Source organism: Ranitomeya imitator, chromosome 9 (genome assembly GCF_032444005.1).
Source record: "Ranitomeya imitator isolate aRanImi1 chromosome 9, aRanImi1.pri, whole genome shotgun sequence".
Classification (NCBI taxonomy): domain Eukaryota; kingdom Metazoa; phylum Chordata; class Amphibia; order Anura; family Dendrobatidae; genus Ranitomeya; species Ranitomeya imitator.
Window position 1 is genome coordinate 157,681,818 of NC_091290.1, and position 22,854 is coordinate 157,704,671.

General features: G+C 48.1%; 1 protein-coding gene across 3 annotated transcripts in view; it reads left to right on the plus strand.

Annotated features, from left to right (window-relative positions):
- The window catches only part of REG4 (regenerating family member 4), a 77,957-nt gene that overhangs the window by 49,197 nt on the left and 5,906 nt on the right, over positions 1–22,854 (plus strand). For all 3 annotated transcript variants that reach the window (XM_069739681.1, XM_069739682.1, XM_069739680.1), the window contains exons 2-5: positions 6,410–6,481; positions 6,898–6,992; positions 8,059–8,196; positions 8,334–8,448. In XM_069739681.1, coding sequence (XP_069595782.1) covers positions 6,415–6,481; positions 6,898–6,992; positions 8,059–8,196; positions 8,334–8,448 — 415 coding nt within the window. In that variant the 5' untranslated portion in view covers positions 6,410–6,414. The remainder of the gene's footprint in view (positions 1–6,409; positions 6,482–6,897; positions 6,993–8,058; positions 8,197–8,333; positions 8,449–22,854) is intronic.

The following is a 22,854-nucleotide window of genomic DNA, read 5'->3' on the forward strand; positions in this document are numbered from 1 at the left end:
TCCTTGCTCCTTGTCAATGTTTCAGTGTTGGATCTGAGCTTCTCCTGATTGTTCCTGTGACCTGCTGCTCTGTATAGCTAAGTGCTTTTTGCTTTTTTGTTGCTTTTTTTCTGTCCAGCTTGTCTTTTGTTTTGCTGGAAGCTCTGAGACGCAAAGGGTGTACCGCCGTGCCGTTAGTTCGGCACGGTGGTTTTTTTTTGCCCCCTTTGCGTGGTTTTGCTTTAGGGTTTTTTGTAGACTGCAAAGTTCGCTTTACTGTCCTCGCTCTGTCCTAGAATATCGGGCCCCACTTTGCTGAATCTATTTCATCCCTACGTTTTGTCTTTTCATCTTACTCACAGTCATTATATGTGGGGGGCTGCCTTTTCCTTTGGGGAATTTCTCTGGGGCAAGTCAGGCCTATTTTTCTATCTTCAGGCTAGCTAGTTTCTTAGGCTGTGCCGAGTTGCCTAGGTAGTTGTTAGGCGCAATCCACAGCCGCTTTTAGTTGTGTTTAGGATAGGATCAGGTGTGCAGTCTACAGAGTTTCCACGTCTCAGAGCTCGTTCTTGTATTTTTGGGTATTTGTCAGATCACTGTGTGCGCTCTGATCGCTAAGCACACAGTGTTTCTGGATTGCCTTCATAACACCTGTCATTAGCAAACATAACAGGACAATCCGCTGCCAGAGGCGAGGGACAATCTTCTGCCAGAGGCGAGGGACAATCCGCTGCCAGAGGTGAGGGACAATCCGGTGCCAGAGGCGAGGGACAATCTGCTGCCAGAGGTGAGGGACAATCTGCTGCCAGAAGCGAGGGACAGTCTGCTGCCAGAGGCGAGGGAGAATCTGCTGCCAGAAGCGAGGGACAGTCTGCTGCCAGAGGCGAGGGAGAATCCGCTGCCAGAGGCGAGGGATAATCTGCTGCCAGAGGCGAGGGAGAATCTGCTGCCAGAAGCGAGGGACAGTCTGCTGCCAGAGGCGAGGGAGAATCTGCTGCCAGAGGCGAGGGAGAATCTGCTACCAGAGGCGAGGGAGAATCTGCTGCCAGAGGCGAGGGAGAATCTGCTGCCAGAGGCGAGGGAGAATCTGCTGCCAGAGGCGAGGGACAATCTGCTGCCAGAGGCGAGGGACAATCTGCTGCCAGAGACGAGGGACAATCTGCTGCCAGAGGCGAGGGACAATCTGCTGCCAGAGGCGAGGGACAATCCGCTGCCAGAGGCGAGGGACCGTCTGCTGCCAGAGACGAGGGACAGTCTGCTGCCAGAGGCGAGGGACAATCTGCTGCCAGAGGCGAGGGACAATCCGGTGCCAGAGGTGAGGGACAGTCTGCTGCCAGAGGTGAGGGACAGTCTGCTGCCAGAGGCGAGGGACAGTCTGCTGCCAGAGGCGAGGGACAGTCTGCTGCCAGAGGCGAGGGACAGTCTGCTGCCAGAGGCGAGGGACAATCTGCTGCCAGAGGCGAGGGACAATCTGCTGCCAGAAGCGAGGGAGAGTCTGCTGCCAGTGGCGAGGGAGAATCCGCTGCCAGAAGCGAAGGACAGTCTGCTGCCAGAGGCGAGGGACAATCTGCTGCCAGAAGCGAGGGACAGTCTGCTGCCAGAGGCGAGGGAGAATCCGCTGCCAGAGGCGAAGGACAGTCTGCTGCCAGAGGCGAGGGACAGTCTGCTGCCAGAGGCGAGGGACAGTCTGCTGCCAGAGGCGAGGGAGAATCCGCTGCCAGAGGCGAGGGACAATCTGCTGCCAGAGGCGAGGGAGAATCTGCTGCCAGAAGCGAGGGACAGTCTGCTGCCAGAGGCGAGGGAGAATCTGCTGCCAGAGGCGAGGGAGAATCTGCTGCCAGAGGCGAGGGAGAATCTGCTGCCAGAGGCGAGGGAGAATCTGCTGCAGAGGCGAGGGACAGTCTGCTGCCAGAGGCGAGGGACAGTCTGCTGCCAGAGGCGAGGGACAATCTGCTGCCAGAGGCGAGGGACAATCTGCTGTCAGAAGCGAGGGAGAGTCTGCTGCCAGAGGCGAGGGAGAATCCGCTGCCAGAGGCGAGGGACAATCCGCTGCCAGAGGCGAGGGACAGTCTGCTGCCAGAGGCGAGGGACAATCCGCTGCCAGAGGCGAGGGACAATCTTCTGCCAGAGGCGAGGGACAATCCGCTGCCAGAGGCGAGGGACAATCTTCTGCCAGAGGTGAGGGACAATCTTCTGCCAGAGGCGAGGGACAATCTGCTGCCAGCGGCGAGGGACAATGTTGTGAATTCTGTGGCTGAATTCACTCCTGTGGTCACAAGTGGTACTGCAGCTTCTGAGCTTCCTCCCTCAGGTGTTCTGGTGAGCTTGTTAACTGCTTCATTACTTAACTCCGCCTGATGCTGCTATCCTTGCTCCTTGTCAATGTTTCAGTGTTGGATCTGAGCTTCTCCTGATTGTTCCTGTGACCTGCTGCTCTGTATAGCTAAGTGCTTTTTGCTTTTTTGTTGCTTTTTTTCTGTCCAGCTTGTCTTTTGTTTTGCTGGAAGCTCTGAGACGCAAAGGGTGTACCGCCGTGCCGTTAGTTCGGCACGGTGGGTTTTTTTTGCCCCCTTTGCGTGGTTTTGCTTTAGGGTTTTTTGTAGACTGCAAAGTTCGCTTTACTGTCCTCGCTCTGTCCTAGAATATCGGGCCCCACTTTGCTGAATCTATTTCATCCCTACGTTTTGTCTTTTCATCTTACTCACAGTCATTATATGTGGGGGGCTGCCTTTTCCTTTGGGGAATTTCTCTGGGGCAAGTCAGGCCTATTTTTCTATCTTCAGGCTAGCTAGTTTCTTAGGCTGTGCCGAGTTGCCTAGGTAGTTGTTAGGCGCAATCCACAGCCGCTTTTAGTTGTGTTTAGGATAGGATCAGGTGTGCAGTCTACAGAGTTTCCACGTCTCAGAGCTCGTTCTTGTATTTTTGGGTATTTGTCAGATCACTGTGTGCGCTCTGATCGCTAAGCACACAGTGTTTCTGGATTGCCTTCATAACACCTGTCATTAGCAAACATAACAGGACAATCCGCTGCCAGAGGCGAGGGACAATCTTCTGCCAGAGGCGAGGGACAATCCGCTGCCAGAGGTGAGGGACAATCCGGTGCCAGAGGCGAGGGACAATCTGCTGCCAGAGGTGAGGGACAATCTGCTGCCAGAAGCGAGGGACAGTCTGCTGCCAGAGGCGAGGGAGAATCTGCTGCCAGAAGCGAGGGACAGTCTGCTGCCAGAGGCGAGGGAGAATCCGCTGCCAGAGGCGAGGGACAATCTGCTGCCAGAGGCGAGGGAGAATCTGCTGCCAGAAGCGAGGGACAGTCTGCTGCCAGAGGCGAGGGAGAATCTGCTGCCAGAGGCGAGGGAGAATCTGCTGCCAGAGGCGAGGGAGAATCTGCTGCCAGAGGCGAGGGAGAATCTGCTGCCAGAGGCGAGGGAGAATCTGCTGCCAGAGGCGAGGGACAATCTGCTGCCAGAGGCGAGGGACAATCTGCTGCCAGAGACGAGGGACAATCTGCTGCCAGAGGCGAGGGACAATCTGCTGCCAGAGGCGAGGGACAATCCGCTGCCAGAGGCGAGGGACCGTCTGCTGCCAGAGACGAGGGACAGTCTGCTGCCAGAGGCGAGGGACAATCTGCTGCCAGAGGCGAGGGACAATCCGGTGCCAGAGGTGAGGGACAGTCTGCTGCCAGAGGGGAGGGACAGTCTGCTGCCAGAGGCGAGGGACAGTCTGCTGCCAGAGGCGAGGGACAGTCTGCTGCCAGAGGCGAGGGACAGTCTGCTGCCAGAGGCGAGGGACAATCTGCTGCCAGAGGCGAGGGACAATCTGCTGCCAGAAGCGAGGGAGAGTCTGCTGCCAGTGGCGAGGGAGAATCCGCTGCCAGAAGCGAAGGACAGTCTGCTGCCAGAGGCGAGGGACAATCTGCTGCCAGAAGCGAGGGACAGTCTGCTGCCAGAGGCGAGGGAGAATCCGCTGCCAGAGGCGAAGGACAGTCTGCTGCCAGAGGCGAGGGACAGTCTGCTGCCAGAGGCGAGGGACAGTCTGCTGCCAGAGGCGAGGGAGAATCCGCTGCCAGAGACGAGGGACAATCTGCTGCCAGAGGCGAGGGAGAATCTGCTGCCAGAAGCGAGGGACAGTCTGCTGCCAGAGGCGAGGGAGAATCTGCTGCCAGAGGCGAGGGAGAATCTGCTGCCAGAGGCGAGGGAGAATCTGCTGCCAGAGGCGAGGGAGAATCTGCTGCAGAGGCGAGGGACAATCTGCTGCCAGAGGCGAGGGACAATCTGCTGCCAGAGACGAGGGACAATCTGCTGCCAGAGGCGAGGGACAATCTGCTGCCAGAGGCGAGGGACAATCCGCTGCCAGAGGCGAGGGACAATCCGCTGCCAGAGGCGAGGGACCGTCTGCTGCCAGAGACGAGGGACAGTCTGCTGCCAGAGGCGAGGGACAATCTGCTGCCAGAGGCGAGGGACAATCCGGTGCCCGGGGGGAGGGACAATCTGCTGCCAGAGGCGAGGGACAGTCTGCTGCCAGAGGCGAGGGACAGTCTGCTGCCAGAGGCGAGGGACAGTCTGCTGCCAGAGGCGAGGGACAGTCTGCTGCCAGAGGCGAGGGACAGTCTGCTGCCAGAGGCGAGGGACAATCTGCTGCCAGAGGCGAGGGACAATCTGCTGCCAGAAGCGAAGGACAGTCTGCTGCCAGAGGCGAGGGACAATCTGCTGCCAGAAGCGAGGGACAGTCTGCTGCCAGAGGCGAGGGAGAATCCGCTGCCAGAGGCGAAGGACAGTCTGCTGCCAGAGGCGAGGGACAGTCTGCTGCCAGAGGCGAGGGACAGTCTGCTGCCAGAGGCGAGGGAGAATCCGCTGCCAGAGGCGAAGGACCGTCTGCTGCCAGAGGCGAGGGACAATCTGCTGCCAGAAGCGAGGGACAGTCTGCTGCCAGAGGCGAGGGACAATCCGCTGCCAGAGGCGAGGGACAATCTGCTGCCAGTGGCGAGGGAGAATCCGCTGCCAGAGGTGAAGGACAGTCTGCTGCCAGAGGCGAGGGACCGTCTGCTGCCAGAAGTCTTATTTTTTTGCAGGCGGAGTTGTAGTTTGAATTACACCATTTATTTTGCTATTCAATATACTGAAAAGTGGAAAAAAAATTCAAGCACAGTCAAATTGCTCAAGCACACCATTAATTTTAGGGTTTTGCTTTTATAGTGCACAAAGGGACTTGGAAAGCCGATTCTCCGGGTCAGCACAATTGCTGCGATACCAAATCTGAATACTTTTGTTTGCAATTTAACTATTGAAAATAAATTCTGAAATTTGTAAAATAAAATATATCTCCCGCGTTGCTATTTTCTGAGACCCATAATGTTTTCATTCTCATGTAATGGTGCCATATGAAGGCTTGATGTTTGCGCCACGAGCTGCTGGTTTTATTGGTAACATTCTAGGTTAGATATAACCTTTTGGTCACTTGCTACTGCATTTTTTTGTGGTATTGCAGCAGCAAAAAAAAAAAAAATCACAATTCTGACAATTTGATATTTTTTTCTAGTTACGCTGTTACCGATTAGATTTTGATCGATCAGGCTTTTACAGATGCAGCAATAAAAATATGTTACGTTTTTACTGTTTATTTTGTTTATTTCTAAAGGAGGAAAAGGAAAGTGATTTGAGCATTTAGTTTTTTATGCTTTTAAAACCTTGCGATGTACAATAGGAGCTGAATCTGCGATTGTCTGTTCCCCTGTACTGAGCAATGCGATGCTATGGTAGAGCAGTATCTAGCAGAAATCACCACCGCACGCTGGGCTTCAAAGGAGCACCCTCATGGCAGGCACAGGAACGTCCAACTGACATGGCGACCCACTGGCACTCTGCCATCTAGGCACATCTAGGCATCTATTTAAGAAGGTGCACCCCCAGGCCGCCTAGTGTAAATGTTGCTGTCTCATACTGACAGTGGTATTTAACAAGTTAACACCTGCAGTTGTAGGTCCGCTATTAGAAGCAGATGATGGCTGAACAACACAACCATCATCTGCTGGGCTCATGAACTGAGCATACTTCAAAGATGAGGACCCAACATAGGATTTACATTTACATCATATGTCTGTAAAGGGTTAAAAATGGACCTCCGATCGGTCTAAATATATACTAGAATGTTTGAGAGCAGAATGTCGGACCTGCAAGGACCTAGCCTCAAAGTGTAGAAGCCCACCTTAGATTTTCATAGAAAGTGCATGTATCACATCCTGAACTGATGTCCATAGGCAGGAAGGTTATCTCCCCTCGCAACTGCCACGCGTGGCTGATATTATGTGGAAGCGGATAGAGGGTTATAGACTGGAAATAGTGAAAGTGTAAAGCTGGAGGTTAGTGGGCCCTAATCATGGCCCATAGAACAGTCCAATATCTGGAGTCTAATGCTGCTCAATGCTGTTCTGCAGGTATCATGGCCGTCTCCTGGTGCGCCCTCATTCTTCTCCTGGGATCCCTGGCTGTCACACAGGTCGCTGAAGGTAAAATATCAGATCTCTCCGAGATGCCAGGAGACATGAAGAGTGTCAGCATTGTAAAAGCTGCATCTAAAGTAACCCTGTCAAGAAGGTTCAAAGCGACGCTCCTGTAGCGGCCAATATTCTGCCTTCAATCAGCACAACCCGTCATCTCCCAGCCCATGTTCTGCCACTGGGTTCTCCGCATTTGCTTCTTCTACAGGTCCTCCCATGTGTCCAGAACATGACACTGTGCTAGCCTTCTCTTATACACAATAATAAAGATGGAGACAAGGTCACATCCAGCTAATCAGGGGCTGAGGAAGGGACCTTGTGTCCTCCTTGTGGTCTGGGGCAAACCCTGCCGATATGCCATATGTGTTGGGCAGGTATGGTCCATGCTGGAAGTTCACTATTTCACGACACTGTTTTTTTTTTAGGTAAGACACGGTCCAGCTGCCCAAATGGCTGGTTCTACTACAAGGCAAACTGCTATGGCTACTTCCGCTATCCATTAACTTGGTCTGAGGCCGAGGTAAGAAGAAGACACAAGACCCATCTGTTGGGAGTTGTGCTCCTGCACATCAGATGTTTGGACTGAAAGGAATAGATTTCTAGGGTCCAGTCTGAGATGAGCGGATGGATGTGTGTCCTGCTGCCCAGCTGCCGGGTACTTCTGTCGGTGACCTAATGCCGCAATTCAAAAATACCAAAGCGGAACATGAGGTTCTTAGTTTACCATTCGATGAGACTGTATGTAGCCTCTGCCACATAACCTTTCAGTGGGTCCTGAACCTTTTTACACTGTATACATTATAAGTAGGTCTCAGACCTAATGAGATTGGTATATTTACTTTGAAAATCCATGTCAAAATGGCTGTATAACTCTAACATAAAAATGAGTAATAGGAGTACAGAAATACAATGAAAGGGCTAAAAGCTAAGCCATGTCTGCCTAAGGTCACCACAGTGTCAGGTTCTTGAAGACGACTTACCGAGCTCTGAAATGTTTCTGGACCCCTACATTCATTCATGTTTTCGCAGCCAATATGTAAATGAGGCTAATTGTCAATCATCAGTATTCCTAGGTATATTTAGTTGTATTTACTGATAAATCATCGCGACTGATCTGACACACAGAGCCGACTCCCTCCAGTGAGTGATATGAGCTGGCGCCTCAGGGACAGCCTCCAGCAGTGTGAATAGTTCCTCCCATACTGAGGCCCCGCCCCGGTCAATATTAACTGCTTTCCAGGCCTTCCTTCCATACTGACAGTTTAGTTACTTGTAGTCTATATTCTCTGTGATTTCTTTATAGACTGACACATGATGGCATACATTTCAGGATCAGGGTCTGGACGTCCAGATAAGATCATTATTTACAGATATGGAGAAGCTGGATGACCCTCCCCTTTAATTGTGACATGGGGAGATTTATGGTGTAGGATTTGCGTGAAGCAGAACACATGGCTGATGGATGGTAGTCCCATCCATCTGCCTATAGTCCAGTCCCAGTGCCGGCCCATTGCAGACACCTTGCTCCTGTCCTCTCAAGCTCTCCACATCTCAGCAGAAATCTTGTATCCACCATCTACCCACAGTTTGACTGCCAAGCCTATGGCCACGGGGCTCATCTGGCATCGATCATGGATTCTGCAGAAGCCGATATCATTGCCTCCCACATATCTGCCTACCAGAAGAACCAGCCAGTGTGGATAGGACTTCACGACCCCGAGCAGGTGATAGCATATGGCACTCTGTGGGTGGTGTGGTGGGTGGGGGTCTTCTCTGTAAGAAGTGATGATTATATGTATCAGTGCCCAGCAGACTACAATACAGGCAGGACACTTTAATGTACAAGCTTTATCATTTTCAGAATCGTCGCTGGAAGTGGAATGATGGATCCATGTACAACTTCCGCTCATGGCAACCCAACCAACCAGATAACAATAATGGAATAGAATATTGTGGAGAGCTGTCATGTAGAGAAAGTAAGTGACCCCAAACCTCATAGATATGTTATCTACCATTCCCATCCCGCTGTGTCTTCTACGTAAGTTACTCTGGAGAAGATCAGTAAAACAAAGCTTAAGCAGCAGTGGAAAATGTCCACTGAAACTAACGAGCTCATAGAAGCCATCTGTCCATCCAAAGTATTATGCTTAATCAAGAGGGGAGGGATTGGGGCACCCTAGAAGTCCATTGCACCATGTATTCCGCACATAGTGTGCCCCTATGCCCACTGTGTTTGTGACTTCACCCAGCAGAATGTAGAGTTTCTCTCGCTCCGTGGAGCAGATCTAGGAAGAGAAGTGAGTATTCTGAGTTTGGGTCAAACTGGCTTTAGCAGTTATTCCTTAGTCCCCTTCTATAATGATATGGTCTTGGACTAGTACTACGTACGTAGGCTGTGAGTAGCACCTTCTTCTGGAGAGCTATCTCGCTCAGCAGGACATGTTGGAGGAGTTCTGATGGAGAAAACGCTTGCACAATTCCCCATCAAATATTTTTGTCGAACAATAACCTTCAAAAATCCCAAACTGAACACAATGCTCACAAACAACACAAATAAACACCCTACCACATTAAAACACATAAAAAAGTACAGATGTGGGAGGCTGACGATAAATTACTACAATTCAGTTGTGTTGTGCAATACAGTCACACTTGCAAGAGATTATAACCCAAAAATCACACTCCTCAGAGGTACCAGAGAGCACGAAATGTGAGGTACTCAAGCAAAGGTAGTCCATAATTGATGGCTGCTAACCAAATATCAGCAATTACATGTGAATAGATGGTGACAATTCAAGAATGACACCGAACACTTCCAGCCATAAGCAATGTGGAACCATGAGAGCCAATGGTTAAATCAAAGGATTGTATCCAAACATAGACTGGCGGTGGAGCTGGTAGAGTTTTCTTCTGATGGTAGATATATATTGTATATACACAGATAAACACATATATACAAAAATATACGGAGATAGTATCATGGTTCCACCCCTCAGTGTGTCTGGAATGCAGTATTTTGATTGACAGCTCAGTTGGCCAGTCTGGTGGAGGGGCTTGCTGAACTTTCACTATATTGATTGATGGCTGTAAAACCTGAGACTGGGAGGCTCTGGCTTTCTCCAGGTGTTAATTATCCCAGGTGATTGCCGTGCTACTTACTTAGATAACTGTGCTGTTACTTCCAGACCTCTGCCAGATGAACATTCAGCTACTTTGTGGTTTGTCTCTCGGCCCCTTGCATTCTGTTAGTACATCTTTCACTGCCTGACCTTGGACCTCATTCTGTCCAACCATATGTTTACCCCTTCAGCCCTGATCCGCTATTCTCCCAGTACTCTGACCTCAGAATGTTACCTGACTACGCCTTTGTCTCTTCCTTCTCTTTATGGCATACCCTCAGGGGCGCACCTATCATGAGGCAACTTGAGTCGGTTGCCTCAGGCGGCGCCACCTGCTGATAAAAAGGGGGGCAGCATCTGCAGGGGGCCATTTTTTCAGATGCCGGCTTGTGCCGGCATTTGGCCGCTCTTCTCTCCCTGACATTCTGCTGTCTCCTGCTGTGCCGCTGCCCACTTCATACTGGGGGAATATGCACTTAAATGATTATGGGTGTGCGGCAGCTTTTACCCTCCGGGTTCAGCAACTCAGAGAGGGGAGGTGTCTTCCTGCAGGAGAAGAACGCTCGCCAATGAACGCTCTCACATCACTGACAGAAAAGCTGATTAGCCAGTGCTCCTGTCCTACGGCATGGCGCGTCTTTGAAGGGAAGAGGTGAGAGCCAGGAAATAAGATCAGAGCAGTCACCTGTGCTTGAAGATACAGAGGAGAAGCAGCTCCAATCGACAAGGCGACAGATCTCCTGCTGGGCAGTCCCAGCACAGAGAGTGGGTGTGGGGCTCAGCTGCTGTGAGCAGTGGAAGCTGCACATGTACACCAGCCCTCACCCCTGTAGCACAGATGAGTGTGTGTCTCCATGTGTCTGTGTGTGGGGGGGAGGTTGGGTGTCTGTGGGTTGTGTGTGTGTGGGTTGTATTTCTATATGTGAGTTGTGTGTGTATGGGTTGTGTATGTGTATGGGTTGTTTCTCTCTGTGTGGGTTGTGTGTCTGTGTGTGGGTTGTGTACGTGTGTGGGTTGTGTCTCTCTGTGGTGTATTGTGTGTGTGTGTCGGTGTGGGTTCTGTCTGTTTGTGGGTTGTGTCTGCGTGTGTGGGAGTTGTGTGTGTGTGTGGGGGCTGTGTCTGCTTGTGTGTTTAGATATGTTTTGAGTATACTGAAGTGTGTGTATATACACTTGTCCTGCATGCATGTTCTGTGTATATGATTTGTACCTGCTGTGCATCTGTTATATAACATAGTAACATAGTTAGCAAGGCCTAAAAAAGACATTTGTCCATCCAGTTCAGCCTATATTCCATCATAATAAATCCCCAGATCTACGTCCTTCTACAGAACCTAATAATTGTATGATACAATATTGTTCTGCTCCACGAAGACATCCAGGCCTCTCTTGAACTCGACTGAGTTCGCCATCACCTCCTCCTCAGGCGAGGAATTCCAGATTCTCACTGCCCTAACAGTAAAGAATCCTCTTCTATGTTGGTGGAAAAACCTTCTCTCCTCCAGACGCAGAGAATGCCCCCTTGTGCCCGTCACCTTCCTTGGTATAAACAGATCCTCAGCGAGATATTTGTATTGTCCCCTTATATACTTATACATGGTTAGTAGATCACCCCTCGGTCGTCTTTTTTCTAGACTAAATAATCCTAATTTTGCTAATCTCTCTGAGTATTGTAGTTCACCCATCCCCTTTATTAATTTTGTTGCCCTCCTTTGTACTCGCTCTAGTTCCATTATATCCTTCCTGAGCATCGGTGCCCAAAACTGGACACAGTACTCCATGTGCGGTCTAACTAGGGATTTGTACAGAGGCAGTATAATGTTCTCATCATGTGTATCCAGACCTCTTTTAATGCACCCCATGATCCTGTTTGCCTTGGCAGCCCCTGCCTGGCACTGGCTGCTCCAGGTACGCTTATCATTAACTAGGATCTCCAAGTTTCCAACTTATCCAGATCCATCTGTAGCAGAATACTATCTTCTCTTGTATTGACTGCTTTTCATAGTTGTGCATCATCTGCAAATATTGATATTTTACTGTGATAGTCTATGTGCACACGTCAGGATTCTTTGCTGAAATTTCCTGAACAAAATTTGACTTTTCCGCAGGAAATCCGCATGCATTTTTATAGCGTTTTTCTCACATTTTTAGCGCGTTTTTTTGTGCGGATTTTTTGCGTTTTTTTCCAGTAGCTTCACAACGCATTAAATAGCGGGAAATCCGCAAACAATCCACAAAATTAATGAACATGCTGCGTTTTTTACACGATTATTTTTTTTTTGCGGAAAAAAACGCAACATGTGCACAAAAATTGCTGATTGCATTCTATTAATAGGATGCTTAATGGAGGTGTTTTTTTTCGCGGTTTTATCACGTTTTTATAGCGAAAAAAATGCGAAAAATCCAGAACGTGTGCACACAGCCTAAACCTTCTACCAGATTGTTGATAAATATGTTGAAGAGAACAGGTCCAAACACCGACCCCTGCGGTACCCCACTGATCACAGCGACCCAGTTAGAGAATATTATTATTATTTATTGTTATAGCGCTCTTTATTCCATGGCACTTTACATGTGAGGAGGGGTATACATAATAAAAACAAGTACAATAATCTTGAACAATACAAGTCATAACTGGTACAGGAGGAGAGAGGACCCTGCCCGCGAAGGCTCACAATCTACAAGAGATGGGTGGGGATACAGGAGGAGAGAGGACCCTGCCCGCGAGGGCTCACAATCTACAAGGGATGGGTGAGGATACAGGAGGAGAGAGGACCCTGCCCGCGAAGGCTCACAATCTACAAGAGATGGGTGGGGATACAGGAGGAGAGAAGACCCTGCCCGCGAGGGCTCACAATCTACAAGGGATGGGTGAGGATACAGGAGGAGTGAGGACCCTGCCTGCGAGGGCTCACAATCTACAAGGGAAGGGTGAGGATACAGGAGGAGGGAGGACCCTGCCCGCGAGGGCTCACAATCTACAAGGGATGGGTGAGGATACAGGAGGAGAGAGGACCCTGCTCGCGAGGGCTCACAATCTACAAGGGATGGGTGAGTATACAGTAGGCAAGGGTAGAGCTGGTCGTGCAGCGGTTTGGTCGATCAGTGGTTACTGCAGGTTGTAGGCTTGTCGGAAGAGGTGGGTCTTCAGGTTCTTTTTGAAGGTTTCGATGGTAGGTGAGAGTCTGATGTGTTGTGGTAGAGGGTTCCAGAATAGGGCTGTCACGATATGGTATGAATTATCATAAGTAGTTCTCTTGCTAGCCTGCGTGGGCTAAGCCCCCCTTCTTGGAGTGATGCTGCAACAGTTTGTAGCTTCAAATTCCTGGCTTTCAACTCCCAAGCCCCCCTTCCCTTTCATTCAGCCAAGAGCTGCTTTGCCAATGTACTGGGGAGTTTTATGGCTGAGAGGTATTTACGACTAGGCTCAAATCTTCCTCTAGCAGAGAAGTGTCTAGAAGTTTCTAGGATCCATGAAAGATTCTTTGTTTGGTTTTTGTACGATATTATGCACAATGTTTACGTTAAGAACACGAAAATATATATTCGTATTCCCACTCGGTGTATCTACTCATCCCTTGAAACTCGGGCCTCTAACTCCATCTGGTAAAGAAGTAGGGATGTCTCTTTAAATATGTATCCAAGATAGGACATATTTGATCTCATTAGAATGCTCACGTTAATCCGAGATGAATGATGGGTTTGTTAGGACTATGACATGTTTTGTAGCGGAGTTATAGAAATTAGATATAGATTAGAATAAAATGAGTTAACTGAAGAGGTAGGAGGGACGAGGTGATCCAACCCCTTTCTGGGATGTTACAGGCTTAGCTATAACTGTCTGCACACATCCCCAGCTTTTTCTTTGTCCTATTTTCCTGGAAGAGCTGAGCACATCCCATGAGCTGGGACGTATGGAAAACTGCACTAGCCTGGGTGCCTGCCATGCTTTGAACATGTGAGTGTTATCTTTTCTCCTTTATTCCCTTTATGTTATAATTACCCGTGCACATATTTGCAATTGTCTCATTTGTAACATCTTTATAAAATATTTTTGATAAAGCACTGCCTAATTTTTATGGAATATAATATTTAATATTAGTTCGTTCTCCTGTTCTAAACCGTACCCTAAGTCTTCTGAAGGGAAATATGCTACTGTTGTGTTGGGTTAGCTTCGGACCCGTTTAATCGAAGCTGGTGGCAGCGAGAGTGTGCTGACTTTTGGGTTATGCTGAAGCGACTGCGGCGTTGATAATTATTGTTCCTGCCTGAGTGGGAGTAGTTTATCGCGTCGCTGCAGCGTGCCCAATAGCCAGAACATAGCAGGCAGTCTTTCTGACGACTAGTTACCCAGGGTGCAGTACCTAATCTGACATGAGAGTAAGGGGGCGCCAGAGAGCTGCAAGTGTTAAGTGGAACTGTAAGCGGGATATACATAAATCCCTGCAGTTTGTGGTATATTGAAAGCAGTGGGATACCTAGAATAAACCCCTGCTGTAAACTAAGAGGTCAATAGCCTTGTGTGTGTTTTCTCATCACATTGTTAGCAGTGGAGGGATAACTAAGATAAAACCCCCTGCACATGTGATAGCCGTCTGTTGGCCCAAAGCCACCCCGACCCGTGACGTAGGGGTGACGGTCACGGTGTGAATTGTGACAAATTGGTGGCAGCGGTCAGGGGATTCCTGACAAGGGGTGATGCGCGAGAGAAATCTTGTATACGATTGTGGGAAGAGGAGATAAGAGGGGAGTGGAGAAGGAGATCTTGTGAGGATCGGAGGTTGCGTGTAGGTAAGTACCTGGAGATGAGGTCACAGATGTATGGAGGAGACAGGTTGTGGATGGCTTTGTACGTCATGGTTAGGGTTTTGTAGTGGAGTCTCTGGGCAATGGGGAGCCAGTGAAGGGATTGACAGAGGGGAGAGGCCGGGGAATAGCGGGGGGACAGGTGGATTAGTCGGGCAGCAGAGTTTAGAATAGATTGGAGGGGTGCGAGAGTGTTAGAGGGGAGGCCACAGAGCAGGAGGTTGCAGTAGTCAAGGCGAGAGATGATGAGGGCATGGACTAGGGTTTTTGCAGATTCTTGGTTGAGGAATGAACGGATTCGTGAAATATTTTTGAGTTGAAGTTGGCAGGAAGTGCAAAGGGCTTGGATATGTGGTTTAAAAGAGAAATCAGCGTCAAGGATTACCCCGAGGCAGCGAGCTTGTGGGACTGGGGAGAGTGGGCAGCCATTTACTGTAATGGATAGTGTCATGGGGGGGGGGGTCGCGTGAGATGGGGGAAAGATGATGAATTCTGTTTTGTCCATGTTAAGTTTGAGAAATCTAGCGGTGAAGAAGGATGAAACAGCGGACAGACATTGAGGGATTCTGGTTAGTAGGGAGGTGATATCTGGTCAAGAGATGTAGATCTGTGTGTCATCAGCATAGAGATGATACTGAAAGCCATGAGATTCTATGAGCTGTCCCAGGCCAAAGGTGTAAATGGAGAAGAGCAGGGGTCCTAGAACTGAACCTTGTGGGACTCTGACAGATAGGGGGCGCGGTGAGGAGGTGGTGTGTGAGTGGGAGACGCTGAATGTCCGGTCTGTTAGGTATGATGAGATCCAGGATAGGGCCAAGTCTGTGATGCCAAGGGATGAGAGGGTCTGTAATAATAGGGAATGGTCCACTGTGTCAAAGGCAGCCGACAGGTCCAGGAGGAGGAGGAGGACAGAGTAGTGTCGCTTGCTCTTGGTGGTTAAGAGGTCATTGGTGACCTTGGTTAGGGCAGTTTCAGTGGAATGGTGTGACCAGAAGCCAGATTGTAAGTGGTCGAAGAGGGAGCAAGAAGAGAGATGGGAGGACAGTTCAAGGTAAACGTGTTGTTCCAGTAGTTTGGAGGCATAAGGGAGAAGTGATATAGGGCGATAGCTAGATACAGAGGATGGGTCAAGAGAAGGCTTTTTGAGGATAGGTGTGATGGAGGCATGTTTAAAGCTTGAGGGGAAAACACCAGTTGTTATTGATAGGTTGAAGAGATGGGTTAGGGTTGGGATGAAGACTGTGGTGAGGTTTGGGATGAAGTGGGATGGGAGTGGGTCAAGTGCACAGGTGGTGAGATGCGATCTTGAGAGTAGAGTGGAGAGTCGATCTTCTGTAATGGTGGAGAAGTTGGTTTTGGAGGTGGAGGGCTGGGAAGTCGGGAGGAAGGGCTCTGGAGGTTGTTGACCGAAACTGTCTCTGATGCCATCAATCTTCTGCTTGAAAAATGAGGCAATATACCATATTGTATATATACCAAGAATATACCATTTATAACCACCCTCTGCTTTCTATCACTGAGCCAGTTACTTACCCATTTACACACATTTTCCCCCAGACCCAGCATTCTCATTTTGTGTACCAACCTCTTGTGTGACACGGTATCAAATGCTTTGGAAAAATCAAGATATACCACGTCCAATTACTCACCTTGGTCCAGTCTATAGCTTACCTCTTCATAAAAACTGATTAGATTGGTTTAACAGAAGCGATTCCTCATAAACCCATGCTGATATGGAGTTACACAGTTAGGCTGCCGTCACACTATCAGTATTTGGTCAGTATTTTACATCAGTATTTGTAAGCCAAAACCAGGGGTGGAACAATTAGAGGAAAAGTATAATAGAAACATATGCACCACTTCTGCATTTATCATCCACTCCTGGTTTTGGCTTACAAATACTGATGTAAAATACTGACCAAATACTGCTAGTATGACGGCAGCCTTATACTCATTGAGATAATCCAGAATAACATCCCTCAGAAACCCTTCAAATATTTTACCAACAATAGAGGTTAGACTTACTGGCCTAAAATTTCCAGGGTCACTTTTAGAGCCCTTTGTGAATATTGGTACCACATTTGCTATGCGCCAGTCCTGTGGAACAGACCCCGTCCATAAGAAGAATTTAAGTCCGCATTTACACGGTCCTCTCCCCTCTGTACCAGTCTGTCACTGTAAATTTATGTACTGTAAACGACATCTATAACCCTGTATGTAACCCTTTCACATGTACAGCACCATGGAATTAATGGTGCTATATAAATAAATAATAATAATAAATATAAGAAATAATGGTTTATCTATTACATTACTTAGTTCTCTTAGTACTCGTGGGTGTATGCCATCCGGACCCGGAGATTTATCTATTTTATTCATATTTAGCCGGTTTCGCACCTCTTCTTGGGTTAGATTGGTGACCCTTAATATAGGGTTTTCTTTGTCTCTCGGCACTTCACCTAGCATTTCATTTTCCACTGTGGAGAAGAAGGTGTTTAATATATTAGCTTTTTCCTCGTCATCTACAACCACTCTTTCCTACACTTTCACTTATGATTCTTTTACTATTGATATAGTTGAAGAACAGTTTGGGATTAGTTTTACTCTCCTTAGCAATGTGCTTCTCAGTGTCCTTTTTGGCAGCTTTAATTAGTTTTTTAGATAAAGTATTTTTCTCCCTATGGTTTTTAGAGCTTCAGCGGTGCCATCCTGCTTTAGTAGTGCAAATGCTTTCTTTCTACTGTTAATTGCCCCTCTTAGTTCTTTGTTTAGCCACATTGGGTTTTTCCTATTTCTTGTCCTTTTATTCCCACAAGGTATAAACCGCTTTGTGTGTACTAAGGACATGTATGATGTGCGTTTATGTGTGACTATATGATGTGTATAAGAAGAAGAAGGCTAGCACTCGACTTCTGTGGAGGTGACGGTGCTAGTGAACGGAGCCAGTAGTCCCATCGATAGTAAAATATATAATCACTGCACTCGTACAGGAGGTTTGCTTCAAATGAATAATTTATTGGTGAAGAGTGAGGCGACAGGATAAAAAAATTAACATTTCGGTTAATCAAGTGGATCGCCCCCCCCTGTAGGGCAATGGGGTACTCGGATCCGGGCCCTTCTTCTGTACTCAGTGGGGATGTCACAGTGGCTGACCCGGTCCGTGGCCCAAGGGGGACGTCCGTTGAAAATGAGGGAAAGGTTTTTAAAGGGATAATGTTTGTGACACCACCTGTGGTCTTCGGTCAGGATGACCGACGCTGCTTAGGGGTCCGCTGGGGTGATGTTATAGCAGCTAGATGGTATACCTTCCCACAGGTCAAGTATGTCCCCAGGGCTTCCCAGAGTGTAGATGGTGGATAGTGGATGATGTAAGGCACAGTGACTAACGAGGACTCAAGGTTGCAGTCTCTTTACCTTTACTGAAGGCTTCAGCATCCACAGTCCAGAGTAGGGACCACAGGGTAGGCAGAGTCCGGCCGGTCTGAAGGCAAATCCAGAGTCCCCTTATCCAGGTGGAATTCAATAGCCTTCCTCTAGCGCCTGGGGTTTGTAGTCCCTCTCTGCTGAGCAACTCGGTGAGGTCCTCACAACTATTGTAGATGTTAAGTCTCTTTCTCTCTGTCCCCCTGATGGATAGGACAAACTTGTATGACTGGTGGCTTGAGGCTTTTTATAGGGACCCTAGAGACGCCCCAGCCCCCACAAGTTGCCACCCTGCCTCCTGGGTATATGGTCGGGCAGCCAACGTGGAATCAACTGTCCTGCCAGTCTCTGAAGTAACGGCATAAAGATCCTTACTCCCTCTGTGTTCTGGCTACTGGTACTGCGCTTCAGAAGGAGGCAGCCTGCTTCTAGCTGGTCTCCCGCTGATATTCCTCTCCTGTTGCTATGACTTCGTTTCTCACTCACTGCAACACAATTCCTTTCAATGTCTCTTCCTTGGAATGCTGCCGTATGGGATGCAGGTGCAGCTCCTTGTACCCTCGACTTCCGCAGGCCGCAGTCTGGAGCTGGCTGGAACCCACTCCATCCAGCTTCTGCCAAACTCGGTCGGGACTCACTGACTATCTTCTACTCCCTCTAGTCAGCTTCGTTCTCACTTCCTAACCAGCCCACCAGTTTTACCTAAGTGTGAGAAGTGCCCTAATAGAAAGAAGCATGGCCCCCCTGGCGGACTGGAGTGTGAAGTGTGTTTTGTGGTTGTGATACCTGGACAGAAGATCTCCTTCATTGCCTTCAGACGTAACATCACTCCACTGGTGGAAGAATAACATTACTGCAACGACCAGGACTCTGGGGCACTGCACAATGGCCTTGATCACAATGTCGCCTTTCGTAGGTTCTTTTCTAGAATTTGAACATGTAGTATCGTTGAGATAGATAAATATGAGGGTGTATACATAAAATCATTGGTATTTGGTTCTGAAAAAAAGACACGTCCGTGTTTGAATGGAGTTACTGTGCTGGCCGGCGTTGGTGATACAGTGGAAATGCTGAGATATATTTATCCAGGCAAGGAGAATTTTTAGAGGGTTTGGAAACAAGTCTGTTGGTGGCGCAGCTGTGCCTGCAGATCAGGCAGTTTCCCTAGAGTTGCTGCAGGAGCCAGCGTTGGTGGCTAAGGCCTCTTTCACACTTGCGTCGTTTTGAATCCGTCGCAATGCGTCGTGTTTGGGAAAAAAACAGATCCTGCAAATGTGCCCACAGGATGCATTTTTTGCTCATAGACTTGTATTGCCGATGGATCGCGACGTATGCATCGCGTCCATTGTGCACTGGATGCGTTGTGTTTTGGCGGACCATCGGCACGAAAAAACGTTCAAGGGAACGTTTTTTCGTACGTCAGGTCCGCCATTTCCTACCGCGCATGCGCGGCCAGAACTCCGCCCCCTCCTCCCCGGAGGTCTTTACAATGGGCAGCGGATGCGTTGAAAAACTGCATCCGCTGCCCACGTTGTGCCGAATTTTCACAACGTGCGTCGGTACGTCGCGCCGACGCTTAGCGACGGACCCGTACTGACGCAAGTGTGAAAGAGGCCTAAGTGGGAGATGCTGACACAAATGTGCCTGAGCTGCTCCTTCTGCTCGAGTGGTGTCTTGATATACTGCGTATAGATCCAAACCATGGATCACTCCATTCCTCTTTCCATTCAGTTTGCTGCAGAGATCTGGGAACTGATGAGCGCACTGGACCGTGCTTTCGCAGGCCATAACACTGTGTAAATATTTATCCCAGCAATATGCGCTCCTGAAGGATGATGTTGGAACTCGATATTCTGATTCAAGGATGATTTTTATTTCAAACTAGAACGCAACCGGTTTTGACTTCTTAGAGTCTTCCTCAGGTATAATGTCATGCATATAAACAGGTCTATCTGAGCACATTTTATAGCAGATATTCCTGCAGGTCAATGTGGGTGGGGGCTGAATTTTTCAGACACACCCAAATTCTCAGATATGCAGGACTTTGCACTTTGAGGAATCTAACATAATTCATATACCAAATAAATTTTGATATAAATAAGTTTTTTTTCATACACAAAAAAATAAAATAAAATATTTCACACAAAAATTTTTTACACACAAATGTTTCACTCAAAAGTATTTTTCCTTTCTAAAAACACTATAAATATAATTATAATATATGCAAAATTTCTTTTAAAATGTTATTAAACATACTAAAGTGTGATTTCATACTAAAAGGCCTTAAAGGCCGGACTTGTGGAGTATACGACCAAGGTTGCCGTCACACTAGCAGTATTTGGTCAGTATTTTACATCAGTATTTGGAAGCCAAAACCAGGAGTGGGTGATAAATGCAGAAGTGGTGCATATGTTTCTATTATACTTTTCCTCTAATTGTCCCACTCATGGTTTTGGCTACAAATACTGATGTAAAATACTGACCAAATACTGCGAGTGTGACGGCAGCCTAATAGTCGTCCTGGGGACAAATACTTTTCCCCCGAGCTGTAGATCTTCAGCTCCTCCAGTGACCATAGGCCTCTCGGCTGCTTCTCTAATTAGTGCTCGCCTTGCTTGGGATGTCAGGTTAGGTGGACGGCCATGGCTTGGTAGGTTTGCAGTTGTGCCATACTCCTTCCATTTGTGGATGATGGATTGAACAGTGCTCCATGAGATGTTCAGAGCTTGGGCTATTTTTTATAATCTGACCCTGCTTTACTCTTCTCCACAGCGTTATCCCTGACTTGTCTGGTGTGTTCATTGGTTCTTGTGATGCTGTTTGATTCCTAATGTTCTCAAACCAGGGATTCAAGCTTGAGGAGGCTAATTTGCATATTCCAGGTGCCTTCTGGGAAAAGCAAAGAGTCTCCCTAAGCTAGAAGATCGTTGGGTACAGCCGGGACCAGCTGCTTGGAAAGGATCACCAAACCAGGGATTCAAGCTTGAGGAGGCTAATTTGCATATTCCAGGTGCCTTCTGGGAAAAGCGAAGAGTCTCCCTAAGCTAGAAGATCGTTGGGTACAGCCGGGACCAGCTGCTTGGAAAGAATCACCAAACCGCGCGCCTTACGGCGCGCAAATTTTTGCCTGTAGGACATTAATGCAAGAGAGCTTGGCTGAGTAGATTACACAAGAAGGAAAGCACACAGCAAGTCAGCAGGATCTAGGAGCAACATGGCAGATGTGACAACCTACATGGTCAGCTGCAGCATGTGCTACATGTTCACAGATCGACCAGAAGAAGAATCCAATTTCACCTGTCAGAAGTGTAGACTAGTGGCCCTTTTAGAAGAAAAGGTGCGGGGTCTGGAAGAAAGAATAGCAACTTTGAAACTCATCAAAGAGAATGAAGACTTTCTAGACAGAACAGAAGCATCTCTACTGGTCACAGAAGGTGAAAAAAGTGTCAGAGAACCTCCAAAAGCAGATGAGTGGAAGCATGTGACCAAAAGAAGCAAGAAGACCATGGAGAAATCACCAATCACACAACTGAAGAACCGATATCAAATCTTTGTAGAGGATGAAGATGGCACACCTAAGGATGAAGCAATACCAGCAAGCAAATAAGAAAAGGGCACACAGCAACAAGTGACAGCAAAAAGTACAGCCAAGAAGCAACGAAGAGTGGTGGTGGTGGGAGACTCACTACTGAGAGGCACAGAAGCAGCCATCTGCAGACCGGACATAACTGCAAGAGAAGTATGCTGCCTTCCAGGTGCGATGATCAAGGATGTGACCGATAGGATACCAAAGCTCTTCAACTCCAAGGACGTCCACCCATTTCTTCTGATACATGTTGGCACCAATGACACGGCAAGGAAGGACCTACCGACAATCTGCAAAGACTTTGAAGAGTTGGGGAAGAAAGTAAAGGAACTGGATGCACAGGTAGTTTTTTCTTCTATCCTTCCAGTAGACGGGCATGGCACCAGGAGATGGAACAGGATCCTTGATGCAAACAACTGGCTAAGACGATGGTGCAGACAACAAGGATTCGGATTCCTGGACCACGGTGTGAATTACTTGTACGATGGACTCCTCGCCAGAGACGGACTACACCTCAACAAACCTGGGAAACACACATTCGCCAGAAGACTCGCTACACTCATCAGGAGGGCGTTAAACTAGAAGAAGAGGGGACGGGAAGAAAAACATTAGACTTGAACAAAGAAGATCCAGAAAAACATACTCAGAAGGGAGGTAAGAACATTTCTAAAACAATCCACAGCGAGGAGATTGGAACAAAACAAAATCCTCTAAACTGCATGCTCGCAAACGCCAGAAGCCTGACAAACAAGATGGAAGAACTAGAAGCAGAAATATCTACAGGTAACTTTGACATAGTGGGAATAACCGAGACATGGTTAGATGAAAGCTATGACTGGGCAGTTAACTTACAGGGTTACAGTCTGTTTAGAAAGGATCGTAAAAATCGGAGAGGAGGAGGGGTTTGTCTCTATGTAAAGTCTTGTCTAAAGTCCACTTTAAGGGAGGATATTAGCGAAGGAAATGAGGATGTCGAGTCCATATGGGTCGAAATTCATGGAGGGAAAAATGGTAACAAAATTCTCATTGGGGTCTGTTACAAACCCCCAAATATAACAGAAACCATGGAAAGTCTACTTCTAAAGCAGATAGATGAAGCTGCAACCCATAATGAGGTCCTGGTTATGGGGGACTTTAACTACCCGGATATTAACTGGGAAACAGAAACCTGTGAAACCCATAAAGGCAACAGGTTTCTGCTAATAACCAAGAAAAATTATCTTTCACAATTGGTGCAGAATCCAACCAGAGGAGCAGCACTTTTAGACCTAATACTATCTAATAGACCTGACAGAATAACAAATCTGCAGGTGGTCGGGCATCTAGGAAATAGCGACCACAATATTGTACAGTTTCACCTGTCTTTCACTAGGGGGACTTGTCAGGGAGTCACAAAAACACTGAACGTTAGGAAGGCAAAGTTTGACCAGCTTAGAGATGCCCTTAAT